This window comes from Temnothorax curvispinosus, unplaced genomic scaffold (assembly GCF_003070985.1).
Source record: "Temnothorax curvispinosus isolate PA1 unplaced genomic scaffold, ASM307098v1 QBEX01013561.1, whole genome shotgun sequence".
NCBI lineage: Eukaryota > Metazoa > Arthropoda > Insecta > Hymenoptera > Formicidae > Temnothorax > Temnothorax curvispinosus.
Window position 1 is genome coordinate 100521 of NW_020223341.1, and position 22355 is coordinate 122875.

The 22355-nt window shown below is 30.3% G+C and overlaps 1 protein-coding gene across 1 annotated transcript in view; it reads left to right on the forward strand.

The window, feature by feature from the left end:
- Positions 1-21307, forward strand: part of LOC112463697 (PR domain zinc finger protein 14-like) — a 112748-nt gene extending 91441 nt beyond the window's left edge. The window contains exons 4-6 of the mRNA XM_025030212.1: positions 859-1119; positions 2966-3135; positions 21199-21307. Of these exons, the coding sequence (XP_024885980.1) occupies positions 859-1119; positions 2966-3135; positions 21199-21252 (485 nt within the window). The 3' untranslated portion in view covers positions 21253-21307. The remainder of the gene's footprint in view (positions 1-858; positions 1120-2965; positions 3136-21198) is intronic.
- The last annotated feature ends 1048 nt before the right edge of the window (positions 21308-22355 follow it).

Sequence of the window (22355 nt, forward strand, 5' to 3'; positions counted from 1 at the left end):
AATAATAATAATAATAATAATAATAATAATAATAATAATAATAATAATAATAACTTTCACACGACTTGTTCAAATCCCTGGTAAATTGCTTAAATGCATTGACCAAAAAACGGACGAACAACAGACAGAACGTGACACCATTTCTATAAAGAATTTTTAATTTATACTACAAAAAAAAGTTAAATAGAGTTTAAAATAATGATGCACGAAATTAAAAATAGAATGTTCACAATTTCTACTATTTCACCGCAATCATAATGAGTAATCGATTATGGCAGAAAATTTTAGATAAAGTAAACGCGACGATGTTGGACAACTTCCTTAATCTCCTATCAAAAGCAGAGGATCATATGTTTATGATGTGCCTAGTAAATAAGAATAACTATAATATTATAAATGCACCTTCAAACTATTTGTAGCCATTTTTGAAAATAAAAACTAATCTTTTAGCTCTTGCTTATACCATATAAGCTAAAAATTATCAATGTAAAACTTGAACCAAAACGTTTTACAATTAGTCAAAACTGTATTTATGTAAATGATTTAAATAGTTATCTAATTAGTCCTCCTGTGCTTTTTTAGTTAATAATTATTTATGAAATTCAAAGATGTTCTAAAATAAAAGATAATAAAAATGTATAAAATAAAGATTAAAAATTGGGAGAAAATAAATAATAATTTTTAGATCAATAGTAATTCTGGAAGATCTTTCCATAACTATTTCTTTAATATATTATTTTTTTAATCGATTTGTTCAATTTCTAAGTCTCTCTCTCTCTCTCTCTCTCTCTTTCTTCTTTTAAACTGCTTAAAAATAAAATCAATAGAAAATTTTCACTTGAATTACTTATCATGCAGAATCTCCGCTGGACTTGTCGATGACACTACTCGCTCATCATTCTCTGCCACCGATATCACACTCTTATTACGAGTTGGATGAGTACGAATCGACGTCCGAGGAATCCTCATCATCGACATTATCGTTGGCCGGTGATCACCTTGATTGCAGTATCTTGACGACGATTAAGAGAGGGGAGAGAGTTTTATTACCCTGCGAGGTCTGCGGCAAATCCTTCGACCGGCCATCTCTTCTAAAACGACATATGAGGACACATACAGGTATGAAACAGTATCCTAAAACTCGTAATTAATTTATTCAAGCAATGAGATTTATTTATATTTGTAAAATATTAACTCATTGATACTTTATGCATACAAAACGCACATATGGAACTATTGAACTAATCGAACATCGCAATTTCTAAATATCGTGAAATTGTTATTATCATCAGATTCAGTATAGAGTTTTGGGCATAATTTTTATTAAAGATACTATTCCCATTAAAATTTACAAACGCAATAGATTTTAATTAATGTCAAATTTTATTATTAATTCAAAAAATAGCAAAATTATATATTTCTTTTCTTATGTTCTAAAAAAAAAAATTTGATTTTCCATTCAAAGAATTTTTCATGTAAATATATATGTTTTTATTGTTGTTATTGCGATAAATATTACCACAGCCCCAGTGGTCGAATTGACACGACACCCGCTCGGTATACGGGAGGTTTCAGGTTCGAACCTTGGCTAGAGTAATATTTTTCGCAATAAAATTTAAAACTATTTAATTTAGAAATTACATCATCTGACCAAACGCGTTGGTCGTAATTAATAATGTCTCGATGATTGATGAGAAAAAGTGCTGCGTGAATCCGACAAAGCGAGTTGGCTCACAGTTTTTTCAATGTTCACATCGAAAAGATGTTATATATTGCCAGTCAGTCGATTTAAATTACTTAATTGTTATTAAATATTCATGGATAAAGTTCTGAAAACGGTTCATCTCCGATTTTGAGGAAATTTTGTAAAACTGTAAAAAGCTTTATTTTAGGTTAAAATAAAGCGAATTTTGGCGATTTCTACAGCTATATTTTAAGATTTTTAAAATAAAATAGTAAAAAAATGGTAAGTGTGATAATTATCTAGTTTAGGGGAGCTATCTCTTGTGACCCTGACTTTGACTATATATAGAGAGCACTCTCTTGAGTAACTTTCCAAAATTTTAGCCGTTCATAATTTATTTAAAAGTTATTAAAAAAATAGTTTAAGAAATATAACAGTTTGTGTCAGTGCTAAGGGAAGTAATTTGCTGATATTTGTGTACAGTTTTTTTTTAAAGTTGGGCGCTAACTTCACATCGGTATATACAGTACGCATGCTGGCAGAAGTGGGTGGGGGTGGACCTCGATTCGCGTGAAAAGTTGAAAATCCATGCAAAACATGTTTTTTAATGCTTTTTAAATCAATATAAAAACTCCTAAAATATGATTGTTGATTTAAATAGAAAGATCACGTGTTTAAAGTAAAGTGAGAAGAAGTATTTATAATATATAATGGTATAATTTATAACATCTTGTAAAATTGTTAAAATCCTTCCTATACTTTTTATCATTTTATCTTGAAAAATGGCTTTGTCATAGGAATCGCCAAAATTCCCTTTAAAAAATTTCATCTTAACCCAAAATAAAACTTTTTACAACGTTTCATCGAAATGGAGGTGGACCATTTTTGGAATTCCCAACCAAATATATTATTTTTTTGTCTGGAATTCAATTTAATTCTATTCCATTTTAATCATTTACTCTACATCTAGATTCATGCATTTAAATAATTTTAAAACAAAAAAAAAACGCAAAGCGTTAATGTACATACATACAACTGGATATGATATTTTTATCTTCATAAATTAGGTAAATTTTATACTGTGCTCACGTAAGTTGTGGCACAATTTGCGGTAAACTGTGCAGTTTGTGAAATTGCGATCGCTTTTGCTCGATGATCGAAATAAATATGCATTAAAAAAAAAGAAACTGTTACGCCATGTTATCCGCGTATAAATCGAGTCAGAAATCATAAAATGTGAACAATTAGCGGCGGTAATTTAGAAAAGACATTAAATTAAAGGGGAAAAACCGCATGTCTGCATGGTGTGCAACAAGGGTTTCTCAACCTCGAGCTCGTTAAACACGCACAAGCGTATCCACAGTGGCGAAAAACCTCATCAGTGTCTCGTCTGCGGAAAGAAGTTCACCGCCTCGTCAAATCTTTACTACCATCGGATGACTCATATCAAGGTGAGCGCTCGACACATAAGGTGCGTTCCACTTATAGTCCAAGAGCTGACGACACTTTTGGCCAAGTGATTTTATAAATCACGATTTTCCGTTATAACCTGCGTGGACGACTCTCGATAATCCGAACACCTGGCTGGCCGTACTTAGGGGGTTTAGAAGTACGCAGGTGAGAAAAAAAACGGATTTTCAAGTCATAGTATAAGTCTTAATTTTTATCGGATATTGATAATTGATCACTCAGGGACATGCAAATAAATTGCCAGTTCGATTGCTCGGGGGGAATTAGTCGCCAGGCTTAATTAAAAATAATTAAAAATAATTATTTTCAAGTTATACTATAAAAGCTGGGTTTTTTTTATTAACAAGTATAGTGCTAACACATACCACCCAAAAAAAAGCCAAGTGAAAATTTTGGTGGCAACATCTCTAAAAAAATTATTGAAAATGCACAAATCCGGCGCGCGGCGGAGAGGTCTGATGATGGCCTCAATTGTTTTTAGCGTCCATGAGTTTTTAAAAACGTGTATTTTAACTATCATTATCGTATCAATTTATGAAAAAATTGATAAATAATAAATAGTATGTAAAAATAAAAAAATGGCTTTGCTGGCGCAGCGTTGCGTTTTTTGTGAAGATAGCCGGATATAACCGTCAGACCCCTCCGCCGGCTTTGTGCATTTTCAATAATTTTTTTAGAGATGTTGCCACCAAAATTTTCACTTGGCTTTTTTTGGGTGGTATGTGTTAGCACTATACTTATTAGTAAAAAAGACCCAGCTTTTATAGTATGACTTAAAAATAATTATTTTTAATTATTTTTAATTAAACCTGGCGACTAATTCCCCCCGAGCAATCGAACTGGCAATTTATTTGCATGTTCCTGAGTGATCAATTATCAATATCCGATAAAAATTAAGACTTATACTATGACTTGAAAATCCGTTTTTTTTTTTCACCTGCGTACTTCTAAACCCCCTAAGTACGGCCAGCCAGGTGTTCGGATTATCGAAGGAGAGTCGTCCACGCAGGTTATAACGGAAAATCGTGATTTATATCTTGGCCAAAAGTCACTTAAGTTATTAAAATCACTTGGCCAAAAGTGTCGTCAGCTTTCCGTCTATTAACGCCCGCAACGTTTTTAGAATCATTTCATCCTTGTTGTTTGTCAACTGTTAAATAAGAATAAATAATGCTTACGAGCGTTGCGGGCGTTTAGTGGAACGCATCTACACTCATCATCATTACATATATTTTTTTTACATCAAACACATGTTTACAATCAATGTCTTTATTCATTGGAACCAAACAATGTCCTCCTAAAATGTTATTATTGTTCTCCCTTTTATTCTGTAGTTTATAGAATAAAAATATTGTTCTGATCATGCGCACATTTTATGATAAAGTAGTAAATATAAGTAATGAAGTAGTAAATATAAGTAATGAAAAAGTAGCGTAAGGGAAATTTCTTAATTTTCACGAAGACTTAATTAATTGAAGATTAAGTTAATTCATTTACGTATAAAATGTGGGTAAATCTACAATAAAAAATCAAGTTTATAGTATATTTAACTTAATTACTTTGATTCTTTCGACAAGATAGTCTTATGTACAGATTTATATATGTAAGGAAAGGTGCTGTACGTCGAAACACTTTTGAGTTTTTTATTTTTCTGAGCCACAGTTTTAATTAAAAAAATTTGAAAAAAAAAATTAAAGTAGGGAGACCGGGGCAAAGTCGTCAGTTTTTAACAACAAATTCGTCGGTTTTTAACAACAAAACAAATAATTTTAGTAAAATGTGGTATACCGTTGTAAAGAGTAAACCCTTGGCTACAAAATTTATACGGACATTTTTGGTCTACGTCGCTTTGTTCAACTGGTATACAGTGAAAACGACAAAGGTGCAAAAATTGAAATGTCAAAATTGCCGGGGCGGAGTCGTTACTCTATTCTCGGACTGAATTTTAAATGAAAATTCATAATTCCGATCATGAAAAATAATAGGATACATTTTTTAATAGAAAAATAGAAACATTAAATAAAAACACAATGGCGGAAAATAATTACAAGAAAAGCGCACACACTTATGTGCCCTACGCTCGCACGAAATGCATTGTTTCTCGTCAGCTCTATTCTGTCATCTCTGAGCACATGTGCTCGCAGCACATATTATCCAAGTCCCCGCCGAAATCCGACCACTGCTGCTTCTTTGACTTTAATTTTCGCCGGAAGTCTCCATGATATGGCTTGGTAACGACTTCGCCCCGGACACAAGTTTCAAGTTTGGTCGCTCATAAAATATTAGAAATCAATAAAAATAAAAAAACTTTACTGGATTCGTGTTCAGCATGCATTACTCTTTAAAATTACTTACTTTGAGATTTGGAGACACAATAATATTCAAGATATTACAAATTTTTGACGCGCAAAAAATTTTATTTTCGACCTCCGAAAACACGTTTGCCTCGATAAAGGACCGTCTACAATAGCCGTAAGAGAATGCAGTAAGACGTAAGCAGTAAGCTATTGACCAACCACAGTCGATTAATTATTCTTGAATTGTAAAAATCCCATTAGTCAGTAGCTTACTGCTTACGTCTTACTGCATACTCTTACGGCTATTGTAGATGGTCCTTAAGAAGATCTTAAAGCGAAGGCCGAACTTCCTCGATGTCGATAATGTCAACATTTCTAATCCTGTTTTCTCTACATCTGTCTTTGTTTAACTATAGTAATCTGTTCTTGTTCGATCGCTGCGCCATCTCTCGCTACACGCAATACTGCTTATCCTAACAACCTGCATGTCCTTTTGCACAAAATAGTAGCGAAAGCTCAAACTTTTTTGTTACGTTTTTACTTTTAGTTTTTCATGTACGGTATTCTTTGTTCACATTATACGAATGGCGCGTGTATCTTATTTTGTACATACAAACTGTACAACTCCTGTATTAAGCAAACGTTTACGGTAGGTGACAGCTCAAAAATGTATTTTTTTAATTTTTTCCGATTTTTGTCTTGAAATCAACACTCGCGCGATGTGTTTTCGTGCATATTTCAATTGTGTACACATTTTTTTAAGTTCTGTGCAGTCTACTCAAAGTTAGAGCTATCCCTGCAATTGTCGGTAATTTGGGTCAGTTTAGGATTCCCTTAAGAATTACAACATGGCACATAATCTCACTAAACTCCGTTGGTTACGTGGGCACCATAAGCCGCGTTTACAGTATTAATAGCGAGTTCACACAACATACAGACTTCGAGATAATTGCAATGACGACTCCGCCCCGGTGACGACTTTGCCTCGCGCGTGGTCTCCCCTACATATTAAAAAAACCTAAATTTTTATTACCATCTGGTAAGAGAATACAGCAATTTTTTATAATTGGAAATTTTTTTTTAAGGTACAGCAGCTTGATGTACCTTGGAACACTTCCTTTTGTACCTTGAAACACGTATGAAAAATAATTTAAAAAAAAGCAAATCTTTTCAAAGAAATATAATATTTTATTAAATTTAGTTACATTTAAGTTAATTATTAAATTAAAAATGACAATAAAATTTAACGAAATAAATCATTATCGTCATAAATAAAAACAACCGTTCATAAATTTTATAAGTAATCTTGCGTGTTTTTCTTAACTGCTTCTATTTTTCTCTCTTATATTCTTATAAGATAATAATAAAATATTCTTATTAATAAAATATTTATTACCTAATAAAATAAACAAAAAAGCAAAAATAAAAATAAATTAAAATAAAATAATAAAATAATATCAACGCTTAATTCTAATAAATTATTTAAGCATTTTAACAAACAATAAAATTTTACATTATATATTTTTGTTGATTCTTTCAGTAAGATACTTTCGTCGTTTCAGTTTCTAAAACTGCATTTACAGCAGATATCAGAGTTTATCAGCATCCGCTTTGGTCTTTTTATTCCACGTTTACTACGTGGCATGGTAGCTATATACAAACAAATAGCTTCCAATTATTCTAGCTGTCAGTAAAAATTGAAAAAATTTTAGTTAAACAAATAACTAAAAGTTATATAAAGATAACAATCAGCTAATATACTTTTGAAATAGCGTTCCAAGGCACATCAACCGTCATGTTTCAAAGTACATAGAAATTAATTTCTAATAAAAAATTAGTTAACAGCTTATATAGGTTATAAATGAGGTTATAAATAATTTACTACATTATTCTACATATTTGACACATTCTTATTAGCCTTGGCTGATATCTATATCTTTATTATAAAAAATTACAAAAATCACAAAACAAATCTCAATTTTACTTTACGAGTCATAAAATACGAAAGTAGATATAACTTATGTGTAAATAATCGCAACGACACAAAAGTACAGATTTAAAGAGATTATCAAATAACTCAACAATTAGTACCATAAACTATCGCCAGATGCGAATACTATTCGATTATGACGGAGTACAGCTGTACCCAAGGTCAGCACCTTCCTTTATATATTTATAGAGTATACGATACATACAAATTACAATATTTACTTTTTACTTTTTTTATTTCAATTTCTGTCTGAATCAACGGATATTCCCTTATGAATCAAAATAAAAATCTATATTACATTACATGAATATTATATTATTTGTGAAGCAATGAATCTTCTTCAATAAAATATATATGTGTAAATAAAAATTTATTACACGTTATTGCGCGATAATTATGCTCTGTATATAATGTACATTATGATTACTATTTTAATTATTTTGTTATTACAAGTCAATATATAAGTTAATAATTCTGGTTGGATAGTAACAAATAATACACCACCTTATTGATCACTCCATTATTTTCACTTCTATTTAGTATTAATATAAAAAATAGTTTAAACTAGACGATCTTACACCACCTTATTGGCTAATCAATAAACGGTTAAATATAAAAATTTAGGATCGCGATCCTATTTTTTTTTTTTTTATATTAATACTAAATAGAAGTGATAATAATGGAGTGATCAATAGTTGTCTTTTTCGGTTCGAAAAACTCCTAAATCCATGAGGAAAGTGTTGTCGATGAAGATTGTTCAGAAGTTTAAAGAAAAAGTAACAGAAATAACAGAAATTCACGATAAAATAACAATAGCAAAATTCGAAGTATAGGCTCCAATGGAAATCCACTAATACAGAAAACGGGCTAAGAACCAAGCGCGGTAAATGATGCGCGAAAGTTTTTATTTTTCAATAAATAATCAACGGCAAATGCGAGTCAGGCGCGGTACTTGGTGCGCAAATATAGAAATTAATAAGTAACAATTTACCGTGTATATATAATACACATATATATATATTTCAACTTAATAAATTGTGCGCCGATTTTTTATCGGACTTGAAACACAGCTATCATTGGAACATTACAAACCCTTCCCTCCCCGGAATTAAATCGACGCGATTTAATTATCTAACAACTGTAAAGAAATTATTGCGAAAAATATTACCTCAGCCAGAATTCGAACCTGGAACTTCCCTCATTCCGTGAAGGGTGTCGTACCAATTTGACCACTGAGGTAAATAATTAAGTTAAAATAATTAAGTTTTATAACTATTTAGACGATCTTAAGGTTTATACTTTGAACTTTAAACCTTAATATCGTCTAAATAGTTATACTTATGAAAAAAATATAAGAGACCTTTTTTGTAGATCGTTAAATTTTCTACAAAAATATGTATTGATTATTTCATAATTTTTTATAGTCGATATGATACAACATTCATAAGAAGCAAAAACAAGTTTTATAAAATTTATCAAACTTTAACTTTGAATATCTTTTGAACGGTTAAATTTATGAAAAAATGATAAAAGATCTTTTTTGTAGAACGGTAAATTTACTACAGAAAATCTATGTGGCGCAATGCTGTATTACTGTTTGTTAGATAGTTATAAAATTTTTTCTATCTTACTAAATGAAAAATAAAAAATCGCGATGAGCGACCTGTTAATATTAATATTAAGGGCTAAAAATTTAACAGGTATCTTATTTTACCTTCCTGGAAGTATAAATGCTATTCGTTAAATGAAAAAAAAAGTTGCCCCAAAATGACACGCTCTAATATATATACGGGTGTCTGAGACCACCCGCCCACCCCTTTCCTTTCAAAAACTAAGCATTTTAGAGAAAAACGTTCCAGACAAAAATTGTATGGTTTTGAGGAGAACATAAGATGGTGTCATTGATTTGACTTTGGGTGGCATCGTTAAGGACAGGTCAAGGACACCTTCAGTTTCTTAAATGGAACCCCCTATTTTTTATTGCATATTTTTATAGCTTATGTCGAGAGCTTTCCAAAACACTATAATTAAGTATTTTTTCATTAAATACTTTTCGAGTTATAAGACTTGAAAGTTACAGTATTGCGATATAATATTTTGTTAAGTATTTATAATTCAAATTCCTTACTTTTTATTTTTGCAAACAATATGAATCAATTAATGTAAAAAAACAAAATTTTCTCACAGAAAAACTTGTGTAAGAGCGTAATGTGGCACAGTAGATAGCGCACTAATCTACAAAGCTGAAGAACAATTTTAATGGCATTTATAATGAGTGTAATTCTTGTACCGTTGTTAAGAACAATGTCTAAAATACCTGGAATAAACTATTGCGCGTTGTGTAATTTCTGTAGGCATTCATATTCATGCATTAAGTTTCATTCTTACAGAATATCTATTCACCAAGTACATATTTAATTATTTTCGAAAAAGACTTAAATTTAGCGTATACCATAAAAGAAGAGTACCGATTTTTTATTGCGTGATTGATAGTTATTGAAAAAGCATTTCGTGAGGGGCCGAATCGTGAGAGGCAAGGGGACTCACGCAAATCAAGCACCCCGAATCGTGAGAAGCTAAGAAAATAATGAATATGCAATAAACAGTTACACAACAAGTTTTTCTTTAAGAAAATTGTTTTCTTTACATTAATTGATTTGTATTGTTTGCAAAAATAAAAAATAAGGAATTTGAATTATAAATACTTAACAAAATATTATGTCACAATACTGTAACTTTCAAGCCTTATAACTCGAAAAGTACTTAATAAAAAAATACTTAATTATAGTGTTTTGGAAAGCTCTCGACATAAGCTATAACAATATGCAATAAAAAATAGAAGGTTCTATTTAAGAAACTGAAGGTGTCCTTGACCTGTCCTTAAGATGCCACCCAAGGTCAAATCAATGACACCATCTTATGTTCCTCTCAAAACCATACAATTTTTGTCTGGAACGTTTTTCTCTAAAATGCTTAGTTTTTGAAAGAAAAGGGGTGGGCGGGTGGTCTCAGACATCCGGTATATATATATATATATGTGTGTGTGTGTGTGTGTGTGTGTGTGTGTGTGTGGTGTGTGTGTGTGTGTGTGTGTGTGTGTGTGTGTGTGTGTGTGTGTGTGTGTGTGTGTGTGTGTGTGTGTGTGTGTGTGTGTGTGTGTGTGTGTCATATATACACGGTAAATTGTTACTTATTAATTTCTACATTTGCGCACCAAGTACCGCGCCTGACTCGCATATGCCGTTGATTATTTATTGACACTTTTGTGAGTCTAATTACATATTTGTTTTTATTTTTATTTTATATATTTTCCAATCTTGACTGCGCGCCGATTAAATTTGTTAGACTTGAAACACAAATCCGGTTGGAGTAGTAAAATCCCCCTCTTACCCTAATTAAATCGATTCGATTTAATTTTTGATGTCATATACATCTATGGTATAAAATATGTAAATTAAAAATAAAAGTAAAAACTTTCGCGCATCATTTACCGCGCTTGGTTCTTAGTTAGCCCGTTTTTTATATTCGTGGATTTCCATTGGAGCCTATACTTCGAATTTTAAATCACGCTGGCTGAAAGTACGCGTAATATTACAACTAATACTAGGTTATTGCGATAAATATTATACCACATGCCTCAGTGGTCGAATTGGTACGACACCTTCACGGAATGAAGGAGGTTCCAGATCGAACCCTGGGTAAGGTAATATTTTTCGCAATGATTTCTTTACAGTTATTTAAATGCATATATATAGCATTAAAAATTAAATTGAATTGATTTAATTAGGGGAAAGAGGGGGGAATTTTACTACTCCAACCGGAGCTGTGTTTCAAGTCTGGCAAATTTAGTCGGCGCGCAGTCAAGGTTGGAAAATATGTAAAATAAAAATAAAAATAAAAACTTTCAAAAAATATGCAAAATTTAATAATTATTAAAATAAAAGAAAGTAAAACATTGGACAGGTGAAATGGTTGATAACACAGGCAGACAAAAAAATTGTTATATTTGAATCGAAGATTAGACCATAGTATTCTTATGTAATTTGATGCTCTGAAACCGAATCTGATATCCAAATAGCTCCATTACATCACAGTTTAAAATTTTTCAATGCCCCAGAGTACTTCAACTACGAAATTTTAAATAAAATCTCCTATATATGTAATATATCGTTTAAAAGGGCTTAAAAAGAAGAAAATTTTTGGCGCAAACCAGAGATCTATATGTAGGTTTTCTTTAGGGCCAAAGTTCGAAAAAACTAATATTTGACCCTAAATTCCCAAACGGGTCAACGTACCGACCTGTAGTTTGCGCCAAATTTTTTCTTATTTTATGCCCTTTCAAATCATATACTACAATATGGAGGTTCCGTTTAAGAAAACATCGATCTTATTGATCTGGCCTTAAAAAAATTACTTAGGGTTAAGTCCATATTTTTATCATGTGGCCCTCTTTGAACCTTTTAACTTTTGTCCGAAACATCTTTCTTTAAAATGTATTGTTCAAGAGATATTTGAGGTGGGCATTTAAAATGGGTCACCCTGTATATTTACATGCCTACAAATAGTTGTACATGTTAATATGAATCCTAACATCTTTTATACCATCCTGTGAATTGAAGTATGTGATACAGTCATTTTTAAACTACCAGTTTTTAACTACCAGTTTGCATATTAAAAACAAGGCCATAATAGCTTTAAAAATACAGCTGCTATATCGATCTATTTTCCGTCGAAAAAAAAAATTGTGACGTGATGGAACAATTTGGACATCAGATTCAGTTTCAGAACGTCAAAATACATAATAATACTATAGTCTAATCTCCAGTTCAAACATAACAATTTTTTTGTAAGTCTGTATAATTAAAAAAATTTAATTATTACAGAAAAAACAGACAAATAAATTATTAATAATCTAATAAAATAAAAAATATAATATAAACTGAATACAACATATTATAAACTTATACGTGTTTAGCGAATGTATTTTGCTTATACATTCGCTAAACACGTATAAGTTTATAATGTATTTTGATAGCGTTATGCAAGAAGATATTTAATTCAAGCAACGGGATTAAATATCTTATAAGTATAGTTTCAAATCCATTGGTATAGTTTCGAGCTCTATATGATTATTTTGAAAAATAAAAACAGTATACTTTCAAATAAACTCGAACCTGGGGCTCGATTCTTGAATCTTGAATTCATTCGCAAAAGAAACGTATGCGCAAATGTTATTCCTACAGAAAATTTGCAAGTCGATTAGCTATCGCACACCTTTTAACTTAACCAATCAACTGACAAGGTTTCTGTAAGAACAAAATTTTTGCAAACGTTTCTCTTGCGAATGAATTCAAAAATCGAGCTCCTGGACGAAACGAGTTCAAACTTTTTATGAATACTTCGAAAAACAAAAGTATTACTTTTAAGCGGACTCGAATCTGAAACAAATCTTTTACGAGTAGGTACGTCATTAGAAATTTCACGTTTCTTTAAATCAAAACGTTTACATAAAGCGACAATTATTTTAATATATTATTTTTTGATAATTACAAATATTAGATTATTAATCGGTGAAATTATATGTAATAAAAATATAATTAAAAATATAAAATTAAAATTATTTAAAATTTCTTTAGATATTTATACATTCTTTACACTAACAACTTCTTAGAGTTTGAATACTACTTGTAAAATATTCGATTCTTTACGATATAAATTACTTATAAGTACATTTCAAATCCTGCAGATATTCAATCTAAAAGTTGAAACTAGTCGGGATCAATTGCTTGGCAAATACAATATATGAAATATTATTTCTTATAAATATTGCTTAAATCCTCGGAAATAAAACTTGATTATTGGATTTGACTCGGATTTTTGAATATATATTGAATTTGATCTCATCTCTATTTATACTACTCATAAAAATTAAGAGCAATAAAAATCTTTTTAATAATAACAGCTCGACGTTCAAGTCGCTATAAACATCAATCTCAAATTAATAGAAATGTTATTAATTGCGAACGTTTGCAATCTTCTTGCGTGCTCGTATCATTGCGTGTTCTCAACCTCTTTGCTTTCCGCGTAAGCCTGGTAGAATTGGAGTATCTAATAAAAATAGACCGAGCGACGATCGTGGAAGACGATTGAAAAAAGAGTGTTTGTGGCGAGGAGAGCCAAGGATGCAAAGTTTTTATTTATCACAGTGGAAACTGTACGAGTTTCTCTAATCCCACCCGAAGTAATGATATCTCGGTAGCCATATAAGTTGGTCTGTGCCATCAGCTACTGTAATTGGCCCATTACTTGCTACCGCATGGAATGCGATCCAATTAGAGACAGAGATCGTACGGAGCCGGAGGCTCCTCACCACGTTACTCACCCTCCTGGTTCCCTTCCCCCTGCCGCTCTCTTGCACACGTTCTCCCGTCATCCCGCTGCTTCTTCCGCGCGATTCGTTTTACTCTAATTTTCCCTTTCCGCCTCGCCGTTTTTGCCTCTTTTCATCTCACTCTTATTCTTGCTCAGAAATTCTTCCGAATTTCACCTTTTTATCTGTCTCACGAAATTCACGGTGCTGCAAACTTTAATAAAAATTGGACATACTTATTTGCAATGAATACGTCCGATACTTCGTCGCTCTAACAAGCTATTGTCCTTTTCTTTGAGTAGACTGCAGACGTTGATGTTTATTATTGTGTTGTTTTTCATATCCTACATTATTATTGTAATATATATAGGGTAACTAGAGGGAATATGTCAGTGTAGCAAATACGCCACGGCTAAAAGCATTCTTGTAAATACCATGAAATTGTTCATAGTTCTATAGCTGACGTTTTGTATAAGTTTTGATCACTTCTAGTATTATAATTTTTATAAGGTAAAGAGGATAAATATTTTTAACAACGTGCTTTTTACAATTTTTTTAATGCTTTACGTAAGTTGTTCTTCAAGCGTTACACTATTTTTAACTCGATTAGCTTGTCGTTCTATTAGTATTGGTTAGGATAAAAATATTCAGTACGTTGCTAATTTATTTTACTGACAGCCGTATTGTATAGGCTCATTAAAATATAAAATTGCGACTTGGAAGAATATGCAACTACATAGGTAAGGGTAAAATACCAATACTGTTTACAGTTTCCTATAACGTAATGCCAGTAGATTAGGAGGTTGTAAACAGTATAAACAAATATACCCGTAAATAGTATAAATTTATCCGTATAAATGTTGAAAATAAATAAACCTAAATATTTCCTATAACGTAATGCCAGTAGATTAGGAGGTTGTAAACAGTATAAACAAATATACCCGTAAACAGTATAAATTTACTCGTATAAATGTTGAAAATAAATAAACCTAATATTTATTTCATGAGCTACGAATAAACTACGTATATTTTAATATTTTGCAAAATTGCATTCTGGATAACTTAGACTGCTTGTAGTACACAACACTATTAAAATACAAAGAAAGTAATAAAAACATTTTTTTATATGTTTTAAACAAGAATGCCTCAAATGTATACAAAGAAGACTAAAAAGAAAAAAAAATGTAGCTGAAAAAATGCAGCTGACACAAAGTTATAAAATTTACAAAGTTTTAACATTTTAAGGTTTATAAGATTTTAAAATTTGTAAAAAGTTTAAGGTTTTAAAGTTTAAAAAATTTTTTTTTTATTTACAATCCAATATTACAATAATTTTACTATTACAATTTAATTTTAAAATTTCATTTTTTTATGTTAAACTATAAAAGTTTTATGTAAAACTATTTGTACTGAATTATTTTAAAAATTATTTGTACTGTTTTTATAAATAAAGTAAAGGAGGGGGTGTGTAAAAATGGCCGTTTTGTGCCCCGATGGGGAACCTTTGAAACATTTTTTTCCACCTTATTTAAGGTTGAAATAAGAAGGAAATAATGGTCATTTATCCAGGAAACCACGGAAAATATTTTAAAATCTATAATAAATGTGTTTGTGATCTACAATAAAACGTCTGTTAAAGTAACTGTGTTTGAGCTGTTTAATAAAAGGTGAAACGTTTTAAAACAAGCACCACATTTCCATTTAATGAATTTTGCATCATGAAATTGTATATAATATATATATATATATTTTTACTACATTTTTAATATATATTTTTTATTATATATATATATATATATTTTTTTTTTTTTTATACTTTCTGTATATACACATATATGCAGTCACATAACATTTATCTTATTTCTGTTCTGTTTCTTTACTAACTACGTCAACCATTTATGAAAAATATTCAGATATATTTGAAAGATTACGAGATTTAGTGTTCAGAATCTGATTCAGATGAACCAATGGTCACACATGTGGCTGCAAAGTAGGAAAACGAGTTGTCGGTTACTGCTCTCACGTCGCAACAATACTATGGTACTTTGGGTTTGCTGTACATCAACCAACAATACATTTACCTGCAGATTATTTAAATAATTATTATGAAGATGATTATGATGGTTTATCTGAATATTTTTCATAAATGGTTGACGTAGTTAGTAAAAAAACAGAACAGAAATAAGATGAATGTTATGTGACTGCATATATGTGTACATACAGAAAGTATAAAAAAAATATATATATATACTACCTTGATCAAAAAGTTTCCGGAATTTATTTAGAAAATGCAAAATACAAGTTTATTCATCAATATTAATATTGTCCCCTTCAAAATACTCCCCATCGACTGCAACGCACTTATGCCAGCGCTTGATCCAATCCTCGAAACATTTTTTATACTCGGTGTTCGGTATGGCCATCAGAGTCGTCTTCGATTTTTTCATTATCTCCTCTTGGCTGCTAAAACGCGTTCCCCGTAGTGGTTTTTTGATTCGATTGAACAGAAAGAAGTCGCAGGGAGCCAAATCAGGTGAATTCGATGGCTGTTGGATGGTATTCGTTCCGTTCTTGGTCAAAAAGTTGCGGATAATGATGGCATTGTGCGACGGTGCGTTAATGCCATCATTATCCGCAACTTTTTGACCAAGAACGGAACAAATACCATCCAACAGCCATCGAATTTACCTGATTTGGCTCCCTGCGACTTCTTTCTGTTCAATCGAATCAAAAAACCACTATGGGGAACGCGTTTTAGCAGCCGAGAGGAGATAATGAAAAAATCGAAGACGACTCTGATGGCCATACCGAACACCGAGTATAAAAAATGTTTCGAGGATTGGATCAAGCGCTGGCATAAGTGCGTTGCAGTCGATGGGGAGTACTTTGAAGGGGACAATATTAATATTGATGAATAAACTTGTATTTTGCATTTTCTAAATAAATTCCGGGAACTTTTTGATCAAGGTAGTATATATAATAAAAAATATATATTAAAAATGTAATAAAAATATTATATACAATTTCATGATGCAAAATTCATTAAATGGAAATGTAGTGTTTGTTTTAAAACGTTTTACCTTTTATTAAACAGCTCAAACACAGTTACTTTAACAGACGTTTTAAACATATTTATTATAGATTTTAAAATATTTCCCGTGGTTTCCTGGGTAAATGACCATTATTTCCTTCTTATTTCAACCTTAAATAAGGTGGAAAAAAATGTTTTACAGGTTCCCCATCGGGGCACAAAACGGCTATTTTTACACCCCCTCCTTTTGAAGTTAAATTACTACATGTTTGTATGTGGTGTATATAATTTACCTTATACTATGTAGCATATTACCCATATGGTTGAGTAATATGCCACTTTGCAACACTTTTATATTTCTTTCTTTTTAATAGTAAACAATCAACATAGTAAACAATCAAAATATTTTATTAAAATCATATACAAATAACAGATAAAAAGAGGAAAAAGGAGACCAGAATGCAAAGATATTTCAAAGAGAGAGAAAACTAGAAAAAATATCAAATTTTTGTTAAATGTGGCATATTATCCCAGTTACCCTAATTAATCAATTAATTTTCGTGTTTTTATTTTGTGTTTTACTTTCTTGTTTAAACGTTAGAAAACGATAAAAACAAACTTAAAATTTTTGCTGCGAGAAAGATGTCTATTTTTACACCTTCAATCATATTTTATTTAAATAATTAAATATAATGGTTTAAATGTGTATGTTTTTCTATACAATTATAATTTATCCAATTTGATTAACAGATTACAATTTGATGCTAATAAAAATCCACTTTAATTTGTTACAAGAACAAATATTTTTAACGTGTGTATATAAAAAAAGGAACCGTTTAAAATATTAATATAAATACTACAAGGCTAAAAAAACGAGCAAACAAAGATATTATAAATTAAGATTAGTTTAATATCTCAATACATAAGTGTATAAAAGAGACATTTCGAGCTCCACAGAACCTTCCTCAATAAACAAATATTAAAAAAAGCATTTAAAAATTAAGATTTAATTAACAACGCGGACTATACGTCTATCCTAACGTCGGTGGCGAGTCAAACAAAAGTCAAAAGGAGTCACATCGTGCGAAAGCATAAAACAATACCTAAATCACATCGTGGTTATCTTGTGTGAAATCCATGATTGATTCCCCGTTTGAACTGCTGGAATGAACCAAGCCAGTATGTGTAAAAAAAAAGAAGAAGAAATCAGGTTGTCTGTCAAATTTAAGGTATTCCTTTCATGACACCAAAGTCTTAAGAATTAACTGATTTTTTGGTACGAGAAAGTTAAAATGCATATCTTTACACCAGAAAAAAATTAAACCACATTACCGAACATATAAAGAAGAATTATGACTTTGAAAATTCGATATTTATATGTGACGTTATCGAAAAAGTCTATTTTCCACATTTCAATGTAATAATTTGTTTATCAAATATCTTAAAATAATAAATATTAACTGCGTTACATATTCGCTAAACTCTATACTTTTGATAGTGCCAATAAAAATACAGAGTCACTGAATATTTAAACAAAATATTTATGTTAAAAGTTGACTTGAAATGTGGTTTATAGATGAATATTTTTAATGGCGACTTTCAAGAAATTATTTGGCAACGCTGCAAGCTGTGCGTTCATGTCACACTTCAGTTCATCACGTACAGTTTATTATGAACTATTTATCATGTTTTAAAAAAGAAAAATAATTCGAAAATATATTTCACAAATTGTCCCTTATTTTTACCCACATTACTCCTCACTTTATGTTTCTTATCACTCTTTATTATTATAAAATCTCTCTTTGATAAAAAGAAAATGTCACAATATTCTTTGATTAATGAAATTGACACTTACATTGACACTTTTGTTATTAACTTCACATTTTACAATCGGCGCCCTGAAAAGCGCAGCGTTGCTATATTGTTCTGACAGTAAAATTTACCGAAAAATAAAAAATTTCTAAATACACATAAACCCCTAGGATCAAGAGACACGGTAGTGTCTCGCGCCAAGTACACGCGGAGCGAGACCGACCGTGACTCTTTTACGCGACGCGACGGGTTGCGAGTACTCGAGATGTTGAGATCTCGATAACGAGTGAACGGATCAAGTTCTAAGTAGGCTTGATCGATAGCTTGGGGTCCAATTAGGGGGAGGGTTTCTCTTATAATATTCCGTTACATGCCCTACTAGCGGAGATATTGCGACGCAAAGTCCAAATGTGAAAATTTATTTTTAAGATACGAATACTTCTACGTCGACCGTCTCTCATCTCATTATTATTATGATTATCAAAAAAACGTCACTTTCACTTTTTCGACACTGGCGGCTAGCGGCGTTAGTATCGCAGTGCAGTGCAGTGCAGACCACGGTCGTATAAACAGGTCTGGGCACTCCTATCCAAAAGCATAGATGAAAACGTGATCCGAGTGAAGCCAAGAAAACCAATATGGCGTCAGCCTGAGGAGACGTTTGCGCATGCGTGGCACATGGCGGTCTATTTTGAATGATTAAAAAAATTATAACTTTTATGTATTTAAAATAAATTCAACTTTTTATTATTATGCTTATGCAAAAAAGCTCATAAAATTAATCAGGTTAGGTTAGGTTAGGTACAAGGAGTCAAGATTTAAATTTTATTTATTGTTAATTAATGATGCTTTAAAATACATATGTACGGGTAAAGAAAAAAGCGCATTTAATTTATTTTATTTATTACTAATAAGCAGGCTAGTGAAATTATGATAATTTATAGAAAACAAAATTGCCATAGTTAATAAAAAAAGGATAAAATCTTTAAATTTAATAATAAATATATTTTTAACTGTGTAGCAAATAATGTATGTATTGAAATAAGTAACATTATCTATTGAATAATAAATTAAAAACGTAAGTTTGTAAAGAAGTTTATGTTGTAGATTATTTTTATAATAAAATATATTTAAATGTAATTACATATTTATTACAGTATGTAATTCCTACGTCATATCTGTATTATATATTATTTTTGTTTGAAGGAATTGAAGAATAAAAACAATTGTATTCATATTATAATTAATAGTTTATTAAAATATACATAAATAAGTGAATAAAATTATTTCTTCAATAATAACAGTAATCTTAAGTTTTACAGAATTTTGCTAACATTTTTTTATGTAAATTTTGTTTTTCGGTATTTGTGTTCAGTTGGTGTGTAAATTGTCTCATTCGCATCGTTACATAATATTTTATAGAATAAGCTAATATATCATGTGCATGCTCTATGCAAGGAAATGTGAAATGATATGTATTAAACATTTCTTCTACAGTGTTAGAGTAAACATCAACTGAATGTGCATGTTTAGTGAAACAAGATTCTAAAGTATCAATCATTTTAAAGAACTTGATATTGCAATGAATAAGATTTCTTCTAGATTTCAAATCTACTAACTCTGCTTCAGAAACTTCACTACAGTTAAGTGGTGTTCGTAATGCTGATCTACATGTAACACATTTTGTGCGTTTCTCTATTTATCGTACTAAGTAACCTGAAAAAATAATAAATAACAGGTGTAAACTAATAGACTACACCACGGTCGTATAAACGTGGGCTATACATATTATTACAACTGTGGGCTATACACATTGTTAAAGTGCTTTGTAAAAAATTTGTTTACTTACTTTAAACAACTTACCAAAATAAATGAAATACCTAGCTAAATCATTCTATAATATATTTAAATTTATTTCTTTCAGAGTAGTAGATGAGTATCAATAATATGTATAGAAAATGAATTATGTTAACTATATATATAAGAGAGGATTGTCATAATCACATGACATATTTACCACGTTATTGAACTAAATTGAATGTATTATGCGCTATTTCGTTCAATAGAATGCTTAATACCAAGTAAATATCGATTTTTATTTTTGTAGAAATATGGAAATTTTTATAGAAAATGTAAAAGCTTCATAAACATTAGACTGTGTAATAAAATATATGTCGACTCTGACAAATAATACTGAACAAGGCAATCAATTTTTAAATTATTGAAAGGCAATACTCAATATTATGCAACAAAGTTAACATATTATTGCCAAAGATCCAATCCATAATAAGAACTTTTGAGAAATAAAATTTCAATTTCTTCAAAATCTTAATGGAATTGAATCTTTTCAATAATGCAACATTGTACAACCTGTAAGATAATAGATCACACAATCAAGCACATGAGCTTTTGTATAATCATGCTCAATTACATCAAAGAACTCCCATTCTTCATGCTCCATTCTTTTTTTTAATTTCTTCAATTCAGATTCATTTTTACTATTAAATATTTTTTTTAAATCTGAAATTGTAATTAACGTTTTAGGCAATGAACTTTCATCTACAGTACAATTTCCGTATCGTGGAGGTCTCAAGATAAAAAATATAGACAGCAATTTGTATAATTGCAAAAAGGTAGGTGTAGCAGGATGATCATTAGCACCTCCAGCTAATCTAATTACACCAAAAAATTTCTGAAAACAAGTTATAATATCACATACTTATTGCTTCTATTAGATCATATTTTTTCAAATTTTTACCTCTAAAGCATCTTGATTCAGTTTTCCAGTTAAAATGTACGAAAAACCAAAACGTGTAGTTAAGTACTCGCATAGATCTATTACGGATTTTAATGTCACTCGCAACCCTTCAGCAGTATTTGCGGTTAAGAATTCATTTGGACTAATTAAATTATTTCTCATATTTATTTCCCAATTATTGAGCCAAAGAAATGACAGTTGTAACATCTAAAAAATAAAAATAAAATTTCAAGAATGATGCATTACATTTTAAAATCATTAAAAATACTCGTATTATATGTACATACCTTAAAATCTTCAGTGCCAGGTGAAACTCCTTGGAAAGAATGTTTTCTATTTAAGGCATCAAACATGTCATTCATCAAAAGACAAAATATTTTTGTGCTGTCGGTATCATCAAATCCTTGATAATTTCTTTCCTTGTACATTTGGAAACCTGCTGCTACAGATCTGCTGAACAACTATAAATGAAAAAAATATTAATTGTATTATTATTCTGTTTTATGTAATAAAATGTAAAGTAGTTAGTGCAATCAAAAAAGGAAAAATATTATAACACTTTAACTAATGTTTTCTGTTTTATCAAAAGTTAAACATACTTGTGTAGCAAGTCGAACCTTCATTTTAGCAGAATTATTAAGTTTAATGTGATTTTCTGATAACTTTGGATAAACTCTTGCTCGTACTTCTGATAATGCAATATCGGTGTCATATAATATCTTGAAATGATTCCATTTGATGTGAGGTTCATCTGGACGTATCTAAAATATCACAATAACTTTTTATTGTAACTAAAAAAAGATAAAAATATAAAAAGAATTTTATTATATTCAAAAACATAAAAATTTTATTATATTTTATTATCTGCAGTAAATTAAATGTTATGTATTTGTAGGTACGTAAATTAAAATTTTAAAAATATTAAACATAATTAATATATATT